Source organism: Oreochromis niloticus, linkage group LG23, assembly GCF_001858045.2.
Source record: "Oreochromis niloticus isolate F11D_XX linkage group LG23, O_niloticus_UMD_NMBU, whole genome shotgun sequence".
NCBI classification, from domain to species: Eukaryota; Metazoa; Chordata; class Actinopteri; order Cichliformes; family Cichlidae; genus Oreochromis; species Oreochromis niloticus.
This window is the reverse complement of record NC_031986.2, coordinates 14153061-14170830: the sequence shown is the minus strand read 5'-3', so window position 1 is coordinate 14170830 and position 17770 is coordinate 14153061. Positions and strand designations below refer to the sequence as shown.

At 43.0% G+C, this 17770-nt stretch overlaps 2 protein-coding genes across 2 annotated transcripts; both read left to right on the top strand.

Annotated features, from left to right (window-relative positions):
* The first annotated feature begins 1165 nt into the window (after positions 1 to 1165).
* LOC100699971 (ribose-phosphate pyrophosphokinase 2) lies at positions 1166 to 12510 on the top strand. Its single transcript, XM_003458081.5, has 7 exons — positions 1166 to 1491; positions 4782 to 4965; positions 7068 to 7166; positions 7504 to 7628; positions 9615 to 9788; positions 9866 to 10025; positions 11439 to 12510. The coding sequence occupies exons 1-7, from the start codon at positions 1370 to 1372 to the stop codon at positions 11529 to 11531; spliced, it is 957 nt and encodes a 318-aa protein (XP_003458129.1). The 5' UTR covers positions 1166 to 1369; the 3' UTR covers positions 11532 to 12510.
* Positions 12511 to 14836: 2326 nt separating this feature from the next.
* On the top strand, positions 14837 to 17511 carry LOC100702585 (thymosin beta 4 X-linked). The gene is made up of 3 exons (XM_005463087.3): positions 14837 to 14993; positions 16292 to 16404; positions 16504 to 17511. The coding sequence occupies exons 2-3, from the start codon at positions 16305 to 16307 to the stop codon at positions 16533 to 16535; spliced, it is 132 nt and encodes a 43-aa protein (XP_005463144.1). The 5' UTR covers positions 14837 to 14993; positions 16292 to 16304; the 3' UTR covers positions 16536 to 17511.
* The last annotated feature ends 259 nt before the right edge of the window (positions 17512 to 17770 follow it).

Below are 17770 nucleotides of genomic sequence, written 5' to 3'. Positions count from 1 at the left end.
TGGTAAAGGTTGTCATATTTGCTCAATCCAGCATGAAAGTTGAGTGAAAATATAACTTTATTCACTTTTGTGATAAAATATTTTCTTAAAAATATTCTATATGCTTCATTTTGCATTGTTGTGAAATACAACGATATACCATTCAAAAATTATCACTAGTCTTTTTCTTTTTTTTTGTTGTAATGCTAAGTTTTTTTTTATTTTAATTTTTATTGATATGTGTTAATAGGTGTGACTTTACAGGACAGCTTGAATGTTTAAAAATATTTTAACTACCCAATACTCAGCTATTTTTCAACGTATCTGTCCCACATTACAGATCCCAGAAACGCCAGTGAAAATTTCAGGCTTTTATCTTTAATAGTTTCTGACGTCAATGTCGTGTTCAAACATTGGTTTAGATTTTAAAGTCAAAAAAAGAAAAAGAAAAATGAAAGGTAAAGTAGTTGGATGGACAATTTTTCATAAATAAATAAATAACCTAGAAAAGTATTTCATATATAAAACTACAATTTCACAGCAATTAGTATATTTGTTCAAACGTTGAACCATACTATATTTGGGTAAATCTGGGGTCGTCGAGTGGAAAATGTTGGAAAAAATGTGAGGATGTGAGGATTTTAGATGGATTGATCCTTAATGAGAATAGTATGAGGAAAAGCTTTCGTGTATTAATAATTAATAGCGAATTTAAAAAGGAAAGCTTGTTTCTCTTGGAATGAATAATAGCTGTGTAGTTATTAATTCATAAGAATATTTAACAATTAGTTTGTCACATTATAACAGCATAAAAGCTGGGGTATTTTACATTACGATGCTCTCGACAAACAATAAATGAAAATGGGTATATATATATTTTTTTATATAGAATAAAAGTTTAAGAGATTGCTTACTGTGCACTAAATGGGATAGCATATATATTTGTTGTGCAATAAAAATGTTGATTCTGATTATAGTATCAATATATTATAAAGTTAATTTATAAGGTAACAAAGTCACATGATACACGGTGAAATCTGAGAAGACATCGGGTAACCTGGGACAGTGTAAGTCAATAAAAAGATCGATTTGAAAGATGATGTCAAACAGTCTTGAGATAACGCACTTCATTTATAAGTGGACAGCTCTGCCGTCCAATGAGGGGCAGGCACTTCCCCTCACCGTGCAAACACTGAGCTCGTATTTCCTCTCCGCCGACTGTCCCAGCAGTGCAAGAGCGGTGCGATGCTTACTCTCCAACATTAAGCTTCATTTCTTCCCCCTTCTCTTCCCCCCCAAGCACCCTTAAAGCGAGGACACCTCCTCGTGTCTTTTATACCTTTTTTTTCATTTTTCTTTTTCTCGAACAAGCAGCTCCAGGTTTTTGGACATGCCTAACATCGTGCTTTTTAGCGGGAGCTCCCACCACGACCTGTCCCAGAAAGTAGCGGATCGGCTGGGACTGGAGCTGGGGAAAGTGATAACGAAGAAATTCAGCAACCAGGAGACATGGTGAGTATATTTGGGATTTGAAGACCGCGCTAGTTATCTTGACATTAACGCGTGACGGGTTTATTGTCTTCTCTTTTTGCCCTCAGTGCTTTAGCTCGGTGTCTCCCATGTGGGAGGGTTAGCTTCTGGCTAACAATAGTTTACTATTCACGTCTACACGTGACTAGCTAACCACATGTAAACACAGCAGGTTAGCTTGCTAAAGTTGGGGTGTCCTTTATCGGACACCTGCGCTATCCTTATCATTGAGGACTTGTTTTTATTACTTAAAATGCTCTGTTCACCTGCCTTGCGTGCGTTCAAAACAACAGGTGTAAACCAGCGTCACGTAACATTTTGTTAATGCCGTATTTTGTATCTGCGTCGCAAACTCCACAACGAGCTCGTGTCTTATAAAACTCGGCTTTGTAGCCATTTAAAGTGATTTTCTGTTAGCTAGGAAGATGCTACTTTTGAGAAGGGAACAGACTGTTAGTGCTGTTAAATAATTTAAGTTAAATTGTGGTTATTACGGTATAACTGATTCAAGCCTCGCTCGTCGTTGCCTTGGTTAAAGTGCGCTGGTGTGCGGGGGACAGCTACGTCCGATAATGGATGTTGGTTACCCTGCTGTCATTTTAACACACTCTTGAGTTAGCTTGTTAACTTCATAGACCGAAATGTGGCTAAACGCTAGTAAAGGCATTAGGATACATTTAAAAACGCCACAGCAGCCACAGAGATACATTAAATGTTAAATAAGACCACATCTCGTGTTTCTGTGTATGAGGGAAGTTAGTTAACTGTCCACTGGTTGTGTCACATGCGCTTAATTTGAGCTTATATCCACAATAGCCGAGCTCACTATTAGTTTATACAGTGCCCACACGCATGCGTCTACCCTTGGTTAATAACTTTCAGCTTTCCACAGGCCTTTTATTACTTTTACTGCCTGTGGCCTTGAATGTATGCAGCCTGTCTGAACCCTTCTGCGGGATGACCTTTTGGTTTCATGCGTGCCTGTTCGCATGCTTGTGCTGAACCCAAGCTCTCAGTCCCCAGCAGCTTCAAATTCAGCACATATGGAGCTGCATGGGCTTCTTTTGGATGGAGTAACAAGAGTAATATAGTGTCATGATTTTTTGGGGGGGGGGGCGGGGGCAGTGAGCATTTAATTCCTGCTGGGTTTACTCAGAGATGATTTCCTTGTGTGATGCACTCTGGATTAAAAGCATCCTCGTGCACTCGACTGCATCTGTTGTTTGGTAATCTGCAGTCTCTCTTGGTAAATAGTAAATGGCCTGTATTTGTATAGCGCTTTTACTCTCTTAAAGGTGTCTGGATCCTTTTTCCACCCACAGCTTTTAAAAAACAGAAAAATCCAGGGAAAACTCTTGATTATCTGCGGGGAGTTTGCTGTCCTGGGAACGCAGCTGTTTGTGCGGCACAAAACAAAGATTATTTTCTCAACCTCTCACAATAAAGGGAGGCGATGGCAGCTCTTCTCAAAGCTTCCGACTAAGACTTCACTTTGTGACAAAAACAAGAGCGTAAATCCATGGGAATAAAACGGCATGGAGACTTTTTATTTGTGCTTTTTTTTTTCTTGATGATCAGGCTGGGGAAAATACTCTACTGTTACTCAGCTCAAGCTAATGGAGTTGAAAGACCCAGACACAGACATAGAGAATAAAGGGAGAATTTGAGGCTATTAGTGGACTAACTTTGCAGACATAGGAGCGATATACAGTATCAGTGTTTGCACAGTCTCTGCTAATGTAATTAAGTTCTATTAACTGTTTGTCTAATCAATATTTGGGTAAGTCTGAGATGACCTCTTAACATCACCTGTCCTTTAAAAGAAAGCTAGCATTGAATCCGGGTCAGATCATTCAGTGATTTATTCAAATGATTTCAATACGCTGACCTGTTGCTGCGGTTACAGATCAAGCTGCAGATAGTGGAACCTGAACAATAGAGTAGATCAGTAATTGGATTACATTAGCTTTTTATATTAACAGAGTAGTGGCTGCTGTCACTTCATCACACTTAATATGTTTGAGTTTTGGACAGCTGACCACAAACGGACATGTAAACATCCCACGCATTAAAAAAATGCAGCTTTTGTGGCAGTGTGATTCTCCCTCTGTATAGCTGTGCGTGCAGTGATCACATGACTGAGGTTGATGGGACCTGGTCATCTCCCACAGAGGAATGTCTCACACACACACAGTGTCAGCTTCACACTGAATTTCTTCTTGTGATTGACGTTCAATCTGATTTTTACAGAGCTGGTAATTTTCCAAACGTACTCCCAAAGAGCAGAGGGACTCAGCCCAAACTTGCCCTTTAACACTAAAACCTGCAATGCCCCATAGTGCAGTTTGGTGTGAGTGTCAGCTGAGTGGGCAAACACTCGCTGCTTATAAAGGTAAATGTATTGTTGGGGGTTTTATGAGCATCACAGAACACAGTACAGTAGTTTTAATATCAAATAGATTTACAATATAATGTGGTTGAGTACTTTTTTTTGTTTTGGCTAATCTATCCTTGAGTTTTTCTTTTACTTGGATTTAAGCAACAAGACACTGGGGCCAAGTTATTTTTCTGTCTTTGTGGTCATTTTATGTCTCTGGTCATTTTGGATTCTTTTTGGGTTATTTTGAGTCTTTTTGTAGCTAATTTTGCATCTTCTTTGGCCTTTTGGAGATTTTTTTTTTGTGGTCATTTTGAGGCTATATTCTGTCTTTTAAAGTCTCTGTGGCTGTTTAGTGTTGTGTTTAGTTTCTCTTTGTTGTTTTGTGCCTCTGACTTGTATCTCTTTGGAAGTGGTTTTAGCCTGTTGGTTTTCTTTATGCTTTTTTTTTCCTTTTTAGTTCCTTTTTTGGGTCATTTTGAGTCTGTTTTTGGTGACTTTGAATCTTTTTAACTTTATTTGTCTTCTTTGGTCTTTTTTGGCTGCGTTGAGTCTCTTTGGTAATTTTGAGGATACATTCTGCGTCTTTAGAAACTCTAAAGATTGTTTCTCATCTCTCTTTTTTTTGTGGTCATTTAAAGTCTTCGTGGCTTTTGTGTTGTGTTTAAAGTCTCTGTGGTCTTGTACCACATTGGTTGAATTGTCTGTTTACAAGTGGTTTTGGTCGTTTTGTCAAATGTCTCATTGGCTGCATTGTCTCTTCGGTCTTGTGGGTTTTTTGGGTGGTTTTACTCAAAGATCACAGGGTGATGTGTCTGTGTGGCTGCTTGGTTTCAGTCCTAGCTCTAGTCTGAGGTGTAAAGTATATTCTTTTGCCTACATTTTTGTTATACAGTGTGGAAATTGGGGAAAGTGTGCGTGGTGAAGATGTGTACATCATTCAGAGCGGCTGTGGGGAAATTAACGACAACCTAATGGAACTGCTAATCATGATAAACGCCTGCAAGATCGCCTCGTCGTCCCGTGTCACTGCTGTCATCCCCTGCTTCCCTTACGCCCGACAGGACAAGAAGGACAAGGTAAACGCCTCACCACTCTTAAACCCTAATACCAGAAAGTGTTCATAACCAAAAAACTACAAACATCCTCTGTGGTTGTTCCTGCGAGCTACTACACATATATATTTATATTACTTTAACCCTGTAAATTGGCATTTATGAGCAGGCTGCAGTGCAGCTGTAAGCTTATACAAATATAAATGGTCCTGTGGGCACCGGCTCGAGTGGGAAAACACATAATGAGTGAAAATCTGTCTTTGTAGGAGACGTTAAAATGCAGATTTCAAAATCTCAAGAACAAGACCAAACAGGTCCCCGAAGAATGTTTTTGTTTTCCCTCTGGCACGTTGACGTATTAACTTAATCCCAGTGATGTTTTAATAAGAAATCCCACAAGGTCAGTAGCGGCGTTGGTTTGCAGTCAGAGACTGACGTGTCAGAAACCGACTCAAGCTGCTGATCTTGTAAATCATTATCTTGTGTTGCCACAGTTGTTAATGTGATCAGTGTGGAAAATCACGTCTGTACGAAGCAGCGAGATGGCCACGGTTTTCAACTAATTAGCACCTGCAGAGGTACTTATCCAGCGAATTAGTGTCCTCTCCTCTGACTCCTGCTTGTTTTCCACCACCTTCACTCTGCCTGCGTATGCGCCGAGCTCCACTTATTTAATAAAGTCTCATTTCCCTCACATGAGGGCGTAACATGTGAGGGTCAAAGCTCTGTGAACCCTTTGTCTTACCTAATCCACTTGTTTACACTAGATAAAGATGTTACTTTAAAAACGTGCCGATTTCAGATTCTGTTCGTTTGGAAATGCTATACAAACTTAACCCGGTTCATATTTCACAACACAAACAGCAAAGCCGTCGCTGGGGTTTATAGTACATATATAGTCCAATATAGTGCATTTCTTGGTGGCTGTCAGGTTATACTTCTTAAGGAAGGGAAACAGGCGAAAAGGCTGATGTATGTCAGATTACACAAGAACTGGACTGAAAATCAGTAGCAGCAGTGATGGAGGGATGAATCCACATACTACTTAAAGAAATGACAAGACAGCCGGCCTTGAGTTCAGGCTGTGTTGAAATATAAAGGTAAATATTGACTTTCAAGCTCATTAGAATTGTACAAACTCTGTTTTTGTCCTATATGTTGTATTTCTGTTCTGTTTGCACAAGCGTCAACAAATCTGCACACCTATTTCCCCAGCAAACTGTAAAGACATGAGGTGTGGCTCTAGAGTTTTGCACTATAGGATAAAATAACCATTTTAAAATGGAATATTTACCATATTCATTCTGAACAACAAGCTCGTTTTGTGCTAGATTTTTTTAAAGTTTTGCTACATTTTATGAAAGCTGAAAAAGCTGGATCTCTGAGGCCGCCCACCTCCACGTTAAATAAGTGGAAGAAAATAGATGAATGGAGAAAACAACTCTAAGGGTCAACTTTTTACAGAGCTGTAATGTGTTTCAGGTGAATAATGAACGTCCTCCTGACAGCTAAAATCTTTTTCTCACATACTTCAGACTCCACTCACAGCTGCTCACTTTATCCTGATGCAGTGAGCATCTAGCCATCATGAATATCCAAGCTCCCCATTTAGTCTAATCGCTGGCATAAGCGCCGCTCCACCGTCATGAACACGTATTCGAGTGTTCTGTCAACAAGCCCTGACGTGCACGTCTCCTGGCGTCTCTCGAGTAGACGCATCAGCTAAACAGCACAGGCCCCGAGCGGCAGCCAGACCTACATTGCTGGAGTGACCCCAAAAGGAAGGACTCTGACAAAGACAGAGCAGTCTGCATGTGCCTCTGCTTCAGCATCTGACAGTTGCAACACATAAACTTTGAACTTTGTAGCAAAACAAGGGAGGAGTTTTATTTAGGTTGTTAGAACTTTTATAGCTTTAGTTTCATTTTTGTAAATAAAATGTGTGAAAAGGAAGGCCGGCTGGCTGAAAGGCTGCTTAACATCAGCATAAATGTTCAAAGCTGTGAGTTAACATAAAATGATTATACAAACAGTATCGTCACCATATAAAGGAGGGAGAAAAGTCCTTTCAGTGTATTTACCCGTGAATACTTACCTCGAACGACTGTGTCTCGATGCTTTTTCAGAGCCGAGCGCCCATATCAGCCAAACTGGTGGCTAACATGTTGTCGGTGGCTGGTGCGGACCACATCATCACCATGGACCTCCACGCGTCACAGATCCAGGTTGGTGCACCAGTGTTTCCACCTCTTACTGCCAAACTTGATGGAAAGACTGAGAAATGGCCACATAAAGATCATGTTAGCACCTCTAAATCTCACACATTAACACTAAAAAGTAAATCAAGGCGGGTGACTTAGAGGGCTGCACAGGTGCTTGTAGATGGACCTAATACTGCTGGTAGCTTCATATTAAACTGTCAGTTGTGAAGCTGCCAGTTTCACAGCAGCAGTTTCTTAACAGAGTGATTTGAAGGCGAATGTACGTTTTGATCCAGTTATATTTGTGCTACACGTGTTGTGTTTGCATACATAAAAAGCTAATTATCGTTTTGTTTTTAAGGGCTTCTTCGACATTGCTGTGGACAACCTGTATGCTGAGCCCGCCGTCCTGCAGTGGATCAAAGAACACATTCCTGAGTGGAAGAACTGTATCATCGTGTCTCCAGATGCAGGAGGAGCAAAACGGTAAGCGGCAGCGATACGAGATAACGGGGTTAAGGAGCACCACGTATCTCTGCATGATGTGAAATGCTAATCAGCTGCAGACGGACTGTATGCAGTGAACTATGACCACAGTTTTTATTTATCTGTTCCGTCTTCAAATTCAAACTTCATGTCCCATCATGCCTGTGTCTCCTAAGCGTCTTTGAGAGGTTTCTGGATCATGACTGGAGTCCAGCTTTGGGTATGCAAGAATGTGACATGCAAGGCTGTGCCATATCTGACTGTACGCAATTGTATTATTCTATTGCGTTATCAGCGATATAGCAATGCGTAGCATGTCCTTTCCCTCGTGCTGTGGATGAAAATTACTGATGTGATGGTAAAGGAGGGCTTTAAGCAACTCCTTAAAGCGCTCGACCCAACACGAAGATCCCAGGTAGAACAATGTTTTCAGTTTAAATTCTAGTGTGAGACTGTCTTGTGCAGGCTCATTTTATGCTATGTCACTGCAGTTGTGTTACTATGCTGCTGCTGCTGCCGGCACCTCGTGGCAGTAGATTTACTCTTTGAATTAGGCAGTGTGTCATCAGTGGCAGCGGCTCATTGGAAAAGTAGGATGGAAAATTAGTGTTTGCTCTAATAAATGCTGCCGCCTGCAAGCTGCAGTCACTGATAAAACACAGTTCAGTATTTCTTTTTTCTGTATTGTCATGAGTATTGTGATATAATTTGGGGGCTGTGTTGCTCACCCTTAGCAACGACGTGTCTGCAAATCCTCATTGCTGATAGTGACTGTGAGCAAAAACCACATCATGAGGTTGAAGGAATGACCCACAGAGCTCAGGCAGGAGTGTGTTAAGCACACGTTATGGGATCACTACAAAAAAATTATGCTGCATGGAAAGTTCCTGAAGGAGAGTATGGGCAGCTAGCCAAACAGCAACCTTGGCGGAGTAAAGGCCATAAAACCTGGGCTTTATGGTAGAGTGTCCAGGCAGGAGCTTCTCCTTAGTAAAAAAGCCTCCTTTCCACCAGCACCTGCTTGACTTGGCTCAACTCAACTCTGTTTTTAGGGTTTCCCATTGGGTGGTAGCATTTAAAATGTGACGTCAACAGACTGCGTGCCACCGATTGGACGAGAAAAATTATTCCAGACTAACCAACAGTTTAGCAGCAGGTGTACCATCACCTCGATGTGCCCCATTGTTGTGTTGTGTTTGTGTCACATACAAATGACATCACAGGACATCCGGGCCACGTTGCTATAACAACTCCACCCACATTGAAGTGCTACTAATGGAAAACAACTGAAATAGAGTAGGTTGGGTCTATGCTAGTGGAAAAGAGGCAACGGAAACTGACAAAAGGCTCTTATGTGTTTAGCCCCAATCCTGTGTGTCACATTATATTTTATCACCTGCCCAGTATCATCTGATTGGTACATGACCACCACAGCATGGTGGAGGTAGCATCATGCTGTGGTGGTCATCATGATGACACGGCTAAGACAAAACTCTGAGGGATGTGACTCCGACCACATCAAACGTCCTGAAAGTGGCCGTGCACCTCGTCATATCAAGAACACACAGGCTGCCAAAGATGCACTGACCCCCTCCCCCACCCCCCCATCTGTTTGGCCATTTGTTTGTATTGAGTGTAAATCTATGATGTGGGAAAATATATTTCAATGTTTAATGTAGGGGGAAAGAGAATGTACTTCAGGGTCTGCTGGTGCTGCAGATGGCTGATGTGCATATCGAGTGCTGATTAAAGCTTTAACTCTGAGTCTTTTCACAGTGACATTAGGAGAGATCAGCAGAACCTTGGTGATTATCATCTGCTTAGTTTGCCAACTGCTTGCCATTTTGGAAGTTATTTGATGTCATACTCCAGAGAAACAGGGGCGCACTCCAGGGATTTCAGTGACAGCTTTGTAGTCGACTTGTTTGAGAAGCAATTAAGGGTTGAGTCTGTGCATATCCCTCCTCTTTCCTGTCCTCTGCTCAGCGTGACGTCCATCGCGGACCGTCTGAATGTGGACTTCGCTCTCATCCACAAAGAGAGGAAGAAGGCCAACGAGGTGGACCGCATGGTGCTGGTCGGTGACGTCAAGGACCGCGTGGCCATCCTGGTGGACGACATGGCTGACACCTGCGGCACCATCTGCCACGCTGCTGACAAGTCAGTGTCACTTAGATGGTTTTGGCTCGTTTTATAAAAATGTAGTAACTTTTTTTTGGTAATTGTTCCACTTTTAGGCTAATCGATGCTGGAGCTGTGAAGGTCTACGCTATCCTCACGCACGGCATATTCTCAGGTCCGGCCATATCTCGCATCAACAGCGCCCCATTTGAGGCTGTGGTGGTGACCAACACCATCCCACAGGAGGAGAAGATGAAGGCGTGCCCGAAAATACAGGTATACACAACACCTGCTGTCTTTAGATTGAGATGGTGCACAGAACTCAACCGACTGATGTTCAGTTGATTGGGATCGCCACTGGCTACAGCAGTGCAGCAGCTTATTCTACCAGTTTACCACTTTGGCGGTGCTAAAGTGTCCAGACCTTCAGGGGTGGATAGTGTGGGTCCCGTCTGACTTTCCAGGAAATAAATTTGGCTAATTAGGTGTAAAACTGCAGGTGAAGTTCCTCAAACTCCCTCATATAGTTCTGCCGTGGTTAAAAATGCTCAGCTTTTGAGCAGAACCACACTGTAAGATCACAATGGAATACAACAGTGACATCCAGTGGTATGACCTGTTCAGATTTACAGGCCTGGTTCTTAGCTTACAGTTTGATGTGTTGGGAGTATGTGATATAGCTGCTGAGGCAAACACTTGGCTTCAGATTGAGCTTTTGTTTGTCTGCAGTTTCTCTCCTTCAGAGAAATGTTGCTGTTGTAAGTCGGTCTTCTTTAATTCTGTTACAAACTTCCAGATTCCTGGGAATTCAAACACCTAAATGTAGCTTTACAAAAATAGACGTGTTAATTATAAGTAAGAAAGAAAGAAAAATTAAAACTTACTTATGACCATTATACATATTTTCATCATCTCTTTCTTACTATGTCTTTCTCCTCCTCCACTGCTATCTCCAAGGCTCATCTCTGAGCTGAACTCGGGGCTCTGACACATGAAAACGTGCTTATTTATTACCAATGTTGTTGAAAATTACTTGTTGTCTGCATATCAGACATGCCACTCTTCTGTCTCTAAATAGCTGACAAGAGCTGGCTACACAACAACAACAACAGCTGGTTATAAGCTAGCATAATGTTGGCTAACGTTGGGCTCAAATTTCCTGAAAGTCACACTTTCCCTCTGAACAGTTTGACATGGTGTGAGAGATCATTCACCAAGTGTCCGAGTCTGACAACGTTAGAGCCACTTCAAAGAAAGTTTCCCTAACAACAAAACAGCAGCGCTTACCGACTGCAAAGGTCTGGAAATCCTCAACAACTCCCCTCAGCATCGCTGTCATCAATGAGCCTCACTGACTCATCGACGCGTATCAGGCTCCTTTCAGGAAACTTTACAGCCTCCTCCAGAGTAAACTGTTGTGAGTGCTTCACACCCAGCATGTTGGGGTAAACGGTGATCTGTCAGCCTGTGCTCACTGGATGAACACTGGCCAGAGCGTTGTTAAAATGTGTTAAACAAAAGTGTTTTATACACAAACAGTTGTAGAAACAGGGTGGCCAGCCATGGCTGTCGTGCAGTTAAACAGGCCGTGCAAAAGAAAAAGAAGAAGAGCAAGGCTGGAGGAGGTATGCAGCAGATGTGATTTGTGCTACTTTCTATCTCACGTTACAAACTCGTTATTTCCTGCAGGTCATTGACATCTCCATGATCCTGGCGGAGGCCATCAGGAGAACCCACAATGGCGAGTCCGTGTCCTACCTCTTCAGCCACGTACCCTTGTAGAGAACAGGAGCTCGTCAGGCCATGGGGCCAACGCTTTCGGGCACACCTCCTCCAGTTGAGGCTGAAAACAAAAGAGGCCTGATGGGTTTCAGCCAAAAGCCCATGTGACTGTTTAAAGGTCACGCCCACACATTGTCCTTTACATCTCACCCAGCAGACAGAGTGAAATATCACTTCCTCCTCCAAAGACCAACTTTGTATTTATGAGCTTTTTTTTTTTTTTTTTTTTGCTTTTCCCCCTCTCTCTCTTTCAGTTTCAGTCTTGCTAACCTTGAGCCCATCACTCATTGGCCTCCACTTTAACCAAAGGGTCCATTATGTAACACCGTGTATTATTTTTACCTCACTTTAAATTAAGCATTCCACTGTGTCATGGGGTCAGCGATATTTATGGCCCATTATGCTTCACAAAGTAATAAAACATGAAAATGTATCCCCGTCCCCTGCTGTCACTGAAGTGTTTGCTTTGTAAGAGCCGCTGAAAGTATTATAGTTGTAGCCTAACTCTTTAACACTTTGATTCTGGTAGTTTAAGCTTAGTGCCGTATTCCTAGTGTAGTTTAAAAAGCTGCATGGCGAGTGTAACTGTACCGACGTGACCGCGGGCACATAGTCGAGTCAGAGAGCTGCGAACACTTTCTTTTAGTTCCTCGTTTCTTTTAGTGAGACTCGCCTGGTTCAAATGCACGACATTAGGGCAGCCTTCCTTCCTGAGAATCACACTAAAAGGAGATTTAACTATGAATACGAGGTGTACAGGATGCTTACCCAAGAGGTCATGATGAGAAATCGAGCATAAAGCTTTGTTCTAGTGTAGATTTCAGCCATGATTTGTTTTGTTTTTTTAAAGGTGAATCACCTGTAATGGGTCACATTTGCCTGCAGGTGGATTGAAAAGTTGGCATAAAAATGTGATTTCTTCTCTTTTTATATATATATCTCTGTGTAACACTTTGACAATAAAGCTTTTGACAGTGGCTTACCGAAGCTCTCATCATCTCTGCCTTCCTGTTTAGTGGCACTAAAGAAAAACATGAGCAGCAACATTGTAAAAGTGGAGACATAGGGGTTAAAATGTTCTCAACTGACATATCCTCGGTGGGATATACACTCACCTGACACTTTGTTAGGTACACCTTGTTAGTAGTTGGTTGGACCCCCTTTTTTGCTTTCAGAGCTGCTTGAACTGTCTTGTAAGGTGCTGGAAACACTCAAAGATTTTGATCCATATTCACACGACAGCATCACACGGTCGCTGTAGGTTTGTTGGGTGCACACCCTCCTGTTCCAGTCTACCGGATTGAGACTGTGGTGGTGACTGTGGAGGCTGTACGAGTACAGTGAACTCCAGTTTGAGGGTTATGGTGCATAATCCTGCTGGAAGAAACGATGAGAAGATGAATGGACGTGGTCAGCAAACATCAGGCAGGTTGTTCAGTTTAAACAATGCTCGAGGGGCTCAAAGTGTGCCAAGGAAATATCCCCCACACCGTTACACCAGAGTGAGCTGTTCTGATTCTACCTTCTGAATATTACAGGAGAAATCAAGACTCATCAGACCAGGCAACGTTTTCCAGTCTTCTAATATCCAACTTTGGTGGACCTGTTTGAACTGTAGCTTTAGATTGCTATTGTTAGCAGACAGGAGTGACACGCAGTGTGGTCTTCTGCTGCTGTAGCCCATCTGCATCAAGGTTCAACGCATTTCACACTCAGAGACGCTCTTCTGCTTACCTCAGTTGTGAAATGATTTGAGTTATTGTTGCCTTCCTATCATCTCAAAGCAATCTGGCCATTCTCTGATCTCTGGCATCAACAAGGCATTTTCTCCCAGAGAACTGCTGCTCAATGGAGATTTTCTCTTTTTCAGATAATTCTGATGGCTGTGGGAAAATCTCAGTAGATCAGCAGTTTGTGAAACACTCAGACCAGCCCACACTTAAATCACCTTTCTTCCCCATTGTGATCCTCAGTTTGAACTTCAGCAGGTCTTGGCGTGTCTACATGTATAAATGAAGTGAGTTGCTGCCATGCGATTGGCTGATTACATATTTGAGTTAAAGAACAATTGAACAGTACTTGTAAACTTGCACAAATACACAGTTCATGTTACAGCATGGAACCTCTTACTTAAGACAGACTTTTTTATCTTTCTATCTTTATCTCAGAGGCCCTTTGACTTGTTTCTGATGTCTAAAAGGAGGTCACACCTTTAACTGTTCCCAAATTAGGATCCTATCATATCTGGACTTAACCTCTGCGGGCCACAGTCAGTACTCGCAGAGTCCTGTGCGAGACCTTGTTTACAGCCTGACTGTGTGAATGCACGCAGAAAAGCTGAATTGTTGCTAGGTGATGGAAGAAAGTTTATATGCACTTACATACATGGTTCTTAACACAGAGTTTTTACCTGCAGTCTGCCTAAACAGAGAGCTTTCAGTATCAAAGCTCTTGCCACTGAGGTGGGAGGAAAAGAAGAAGACCACAGAGAAGATCCGTGGATGTGTTGAAGGTCATAATGAGAGGTGGTGTGACAGGATAGGGAGGAGGCGGCATGTCTGATGACCCTTCAGAGTGGCCTGACTTCAAAGAGAGACCTAAACTTTTACTTTCATCGTTTTGCTTATATTTCTGTATCGGTGCATTACTGTCTATATTTTCCTAATCAAAGCCTCTGAGCATGCCCTCTGTGGAAGAAATGTATTTCTTCAGTTTAATCAGAGTCTCGATAAAGACGTCCAGGGAGTCTCTGAGGAGGTCAAAGGTCACAATTTAGTATAGAACTCCCTAATGTATGGTTGGATTTCCCACTTAAAGGCAGATCCTTTGGAGAAACTCATCTTGAATCCAGTCTAATCTACAAATTAATCACAATGGAAATGCTGCAAAAAGAGGGAGACGCACAGTTCACATGAAGCTGCCACCAGGTGGAGCCCAGCACGCATGGAAGTGCAGTCAGTGGCACATGTAAGTCATATCAGGAAGGACACAGTTTTTGAACAATTTTCCGCAGGTCAGGCCTTCAGAGAGCGATTTCCAGATCAAACTGAGCGAAAGCAAAAGAGCCACTCAGTCAGACGCGTGCTGATGTTACACTCAGTGCAGTGGCATCATGTTATGAAACTAGAGTGGAGTGTACCATTCAGCTCAGTGGGGCTTTCACAGTAAAAACACAGACACAAAAAGCAGAAATCCACATCTTTCCATTCCTTTCATCTGCCAGGTAAAAATAATAATACTAAGAGCTTACTTCAAGAGGTGGTGGTGGTGGTATGTGTGTGTGTGGATGGAGGATTCAGAGCTTTCCTCCAGCAGGGGGCAACGGAGGACGGTCTGGGGAAGCGGTGATGTCAGATGTCATTAGCATATTTCTGAGTATATCTAACGCTTGCGCAAAGACGCGCCACTACTGCTGCAACAGCGCGCCGAGCACAACCTTTCCAGACATCAGCCGACACATCGGTGAGTAAAGAGCTGCTCGGCATCTCATGCTGGTTTTCTTTTTTTGTGATCAGCCTCTTTGTGCTTCACCGTGTGCAGCTGGGAGAGTTGAGACTGTCGGAGTCGATGCGGGTTAATGCGCAGTGGAGTGGATGTTGTGCCAAAAGTGATGCCACAGCAAAAAAAAAAAAAAAAAGAGAGAAGATGATTAGATTTTTTTCCCCTCTTTTCTTTCTGTCCGTGAGTTAAGAGGGTTGCAGATTTTTTTTAAGCTCCCATCAGAGTGTAAATGTGACAGCAGGGTGGGCGTGTGTGCAGCGTCTTTGTCTCAAGCATATCAGCCCATTTCCTTTGTTGCTCTGAGTGTGTGTGTGTGTGTGTGTGTGTGTGTGTGTGTGTGTGAGGGAGAGAGTCAGAGAGGGAGCCCTGCACCCACCTGGTTCCCTTCATAAAACCATGCATTTAGATATTTTCCCTCGTGGGTTTGTTCGAGCAAATTTTTAGGGTGGAGGTTAAAAATAAAAAGTGAGCATGAATTTTTTTTTCTTTTTTTTTTTAAACGAGCTTAGTGAAGCAGCTGAACGCCAGTCAGGGCGGTGGTTCCTTGAAGATTGCGCCCCAAAGGGAGAAGTACGTGACAAGTGAATTTTGCGGATGTTGTGCGCAGTTTCCATGCTAGTGGACGCTCATAAATCCATATTTAACATTTAGAATGTTAGTTTTTATTCACTCAGCGTCATATTTTAAATAATGCGCACAAGTTTGCAGTTTTTCCTTTTTTTTTCACTCCCTCATATTTCTCCTCGCTCTGCCCAGCATGGGAACTCCTATTGTTATGTAAATGCGCGCTGAACGCCTTGGACTGGCTTCATTGTCTGCCCCCCTCCCTGTGTGCAACATCCCGGGGTTGTGTATGCGCGCTTTTTGTGTGTGTGTGTGTGTGTTGGGTAACGGGATGGATGGCAGGCAGTCAAATCAGGCAGGGCTGAGCCGCAGGCGAACAAAAGAAGGCGGACTCATCGGCGGCACATTCTAGGGAAAAAGTAGTCTGCGGTTGCGCAGTCAACTTCAACTCGAGCCGTCGATTTCTGGTGGCTGAGATTTTTAGGCAACGCCCTTCGACTGATTAAAAATGTCAGCGTGGTCCACATGCTCGGGTGCTCTCTGCCCTTTCCAGAAATAAAATAAAAGTCATTGACATGTCAGATTTGATGTGCTGTGTATATTTGGTGTTTTGGTTTTTTTGCACAACTTTGCGTTGTGAGGCAAGAGGACTAACATTAATCATCTCCCTGGTTGTTCCTTCCATCTTTTCTCAGACTAACTGCAACAATGAGCGACAAGCCCGACCTTGCAGAGGTGGAGAAGTTCGACAAGTCCAAGCTGAAGAAGACAGAGACGCAGGAGAAGAATCCCCTGCCTACAAAAGAAAGTTGGTGTCCTCATTTCTTCTGGATTCCTCTCTTTTGCACGATTCTTTTCGTATCATTCCTTACCCCTCTTTCTCTTTCCTCTCTCCTCTCGTTCACAGCCATCGAACAGGAGAAGCAAGCGACGTCGTGAAGCCCCCACCTCCCGTCATGCACTGTACACCCCTCACCCCTCCTCCTGCATTGCCTTGTTTTCAGTCACTTCTTTTTAGCTGTATAACTCTGTAACCGAAATTATGAAACGATAACCAAGCTGCACAGCCTGTGGATGGATGATGCCTTCGCCAGAGCGCCCACCCCGACCCCCAACCCCTTCCCCCACCCCTTTACTACTGTCACCTTTAACCACCGTCATGCTCGTCCTTCCGTCAGGGAAGAGATGAGGAAGATTTCTCCGAGGCAGAGAGGGAGGGGAGGGGACTGCGGAAGATGGTCCGTGAATGTGCACGTCTCTCGTTTTAACACCGCCTTGACCACCAAGATCGACATGCAGCAGCAAGAGGGCGAGAGCGAGAGGCCTGAGGGATGGGGCGTGGCCTGCCTCCCAGGAAGCTCATCACCGTCTCACCAAAACCTACCAACCACCACCCAACTTTCTGTGTGGCTGCTTTTGCACCAAAGCCGAGGCGTCAAGCTTTTTTTGGTTTTGTTTTTATTGTTTTTCTAATTTTCGGAAATGCACAACTTCGTCTGTACGCTGGCCAAAATGTAACCCCCCCCACAACCTGGAAAAAGAAACTGATACTGTTGTTTCAGTGTTTTCTTTTTTTTTTCTTTTGTATGTACACAAGGATTTAAAAAAGTGTAACGGATGCCATCTAGATTCTGGGAGATGCGGTGAAAATGTAACGTGCTTTGGCCCTTTTTTGTTTGTTTTGTAGAGTGATTCAGGATGGCTTTTGTGTTGTCTCTGAATTGTTTCAAATGAGAGAAAAGGAAAAAAATGATTCTGCCAATCGATTCCATGTGTTTGCTTTGAACCGTAGAGCGAAATTCTTTTGGAGTTTTGTATATTCCCAGCAGTCATGTTACTCTGCCACAAACCATTACCAGAAATGGAAAGAAAAAAAGCAGTGAAATGTTGTAATAAAAAAGAATTTGTTACTAAAGAAGTGTGCTGCGAGAGTGTTTATCTGAACATTTAAATAGGTTTTTAGTCAGTGTCCCAGTCCCCCACCCCCTCTGCTGCATGCTCTATCACAATCCTCACACTTGAAGGTACAGTTAGCAGGAATTTAAATTGGCTCCAGCTTACAGTTCAAGTCTTAGTCTAACCCACTTTCCACACTACCTCACACTCTTACCATCCTATAGCCTTACTTAACGGATGAGGCACCATTGAAAGGCTTAAATGTCTTCCACAGTAGG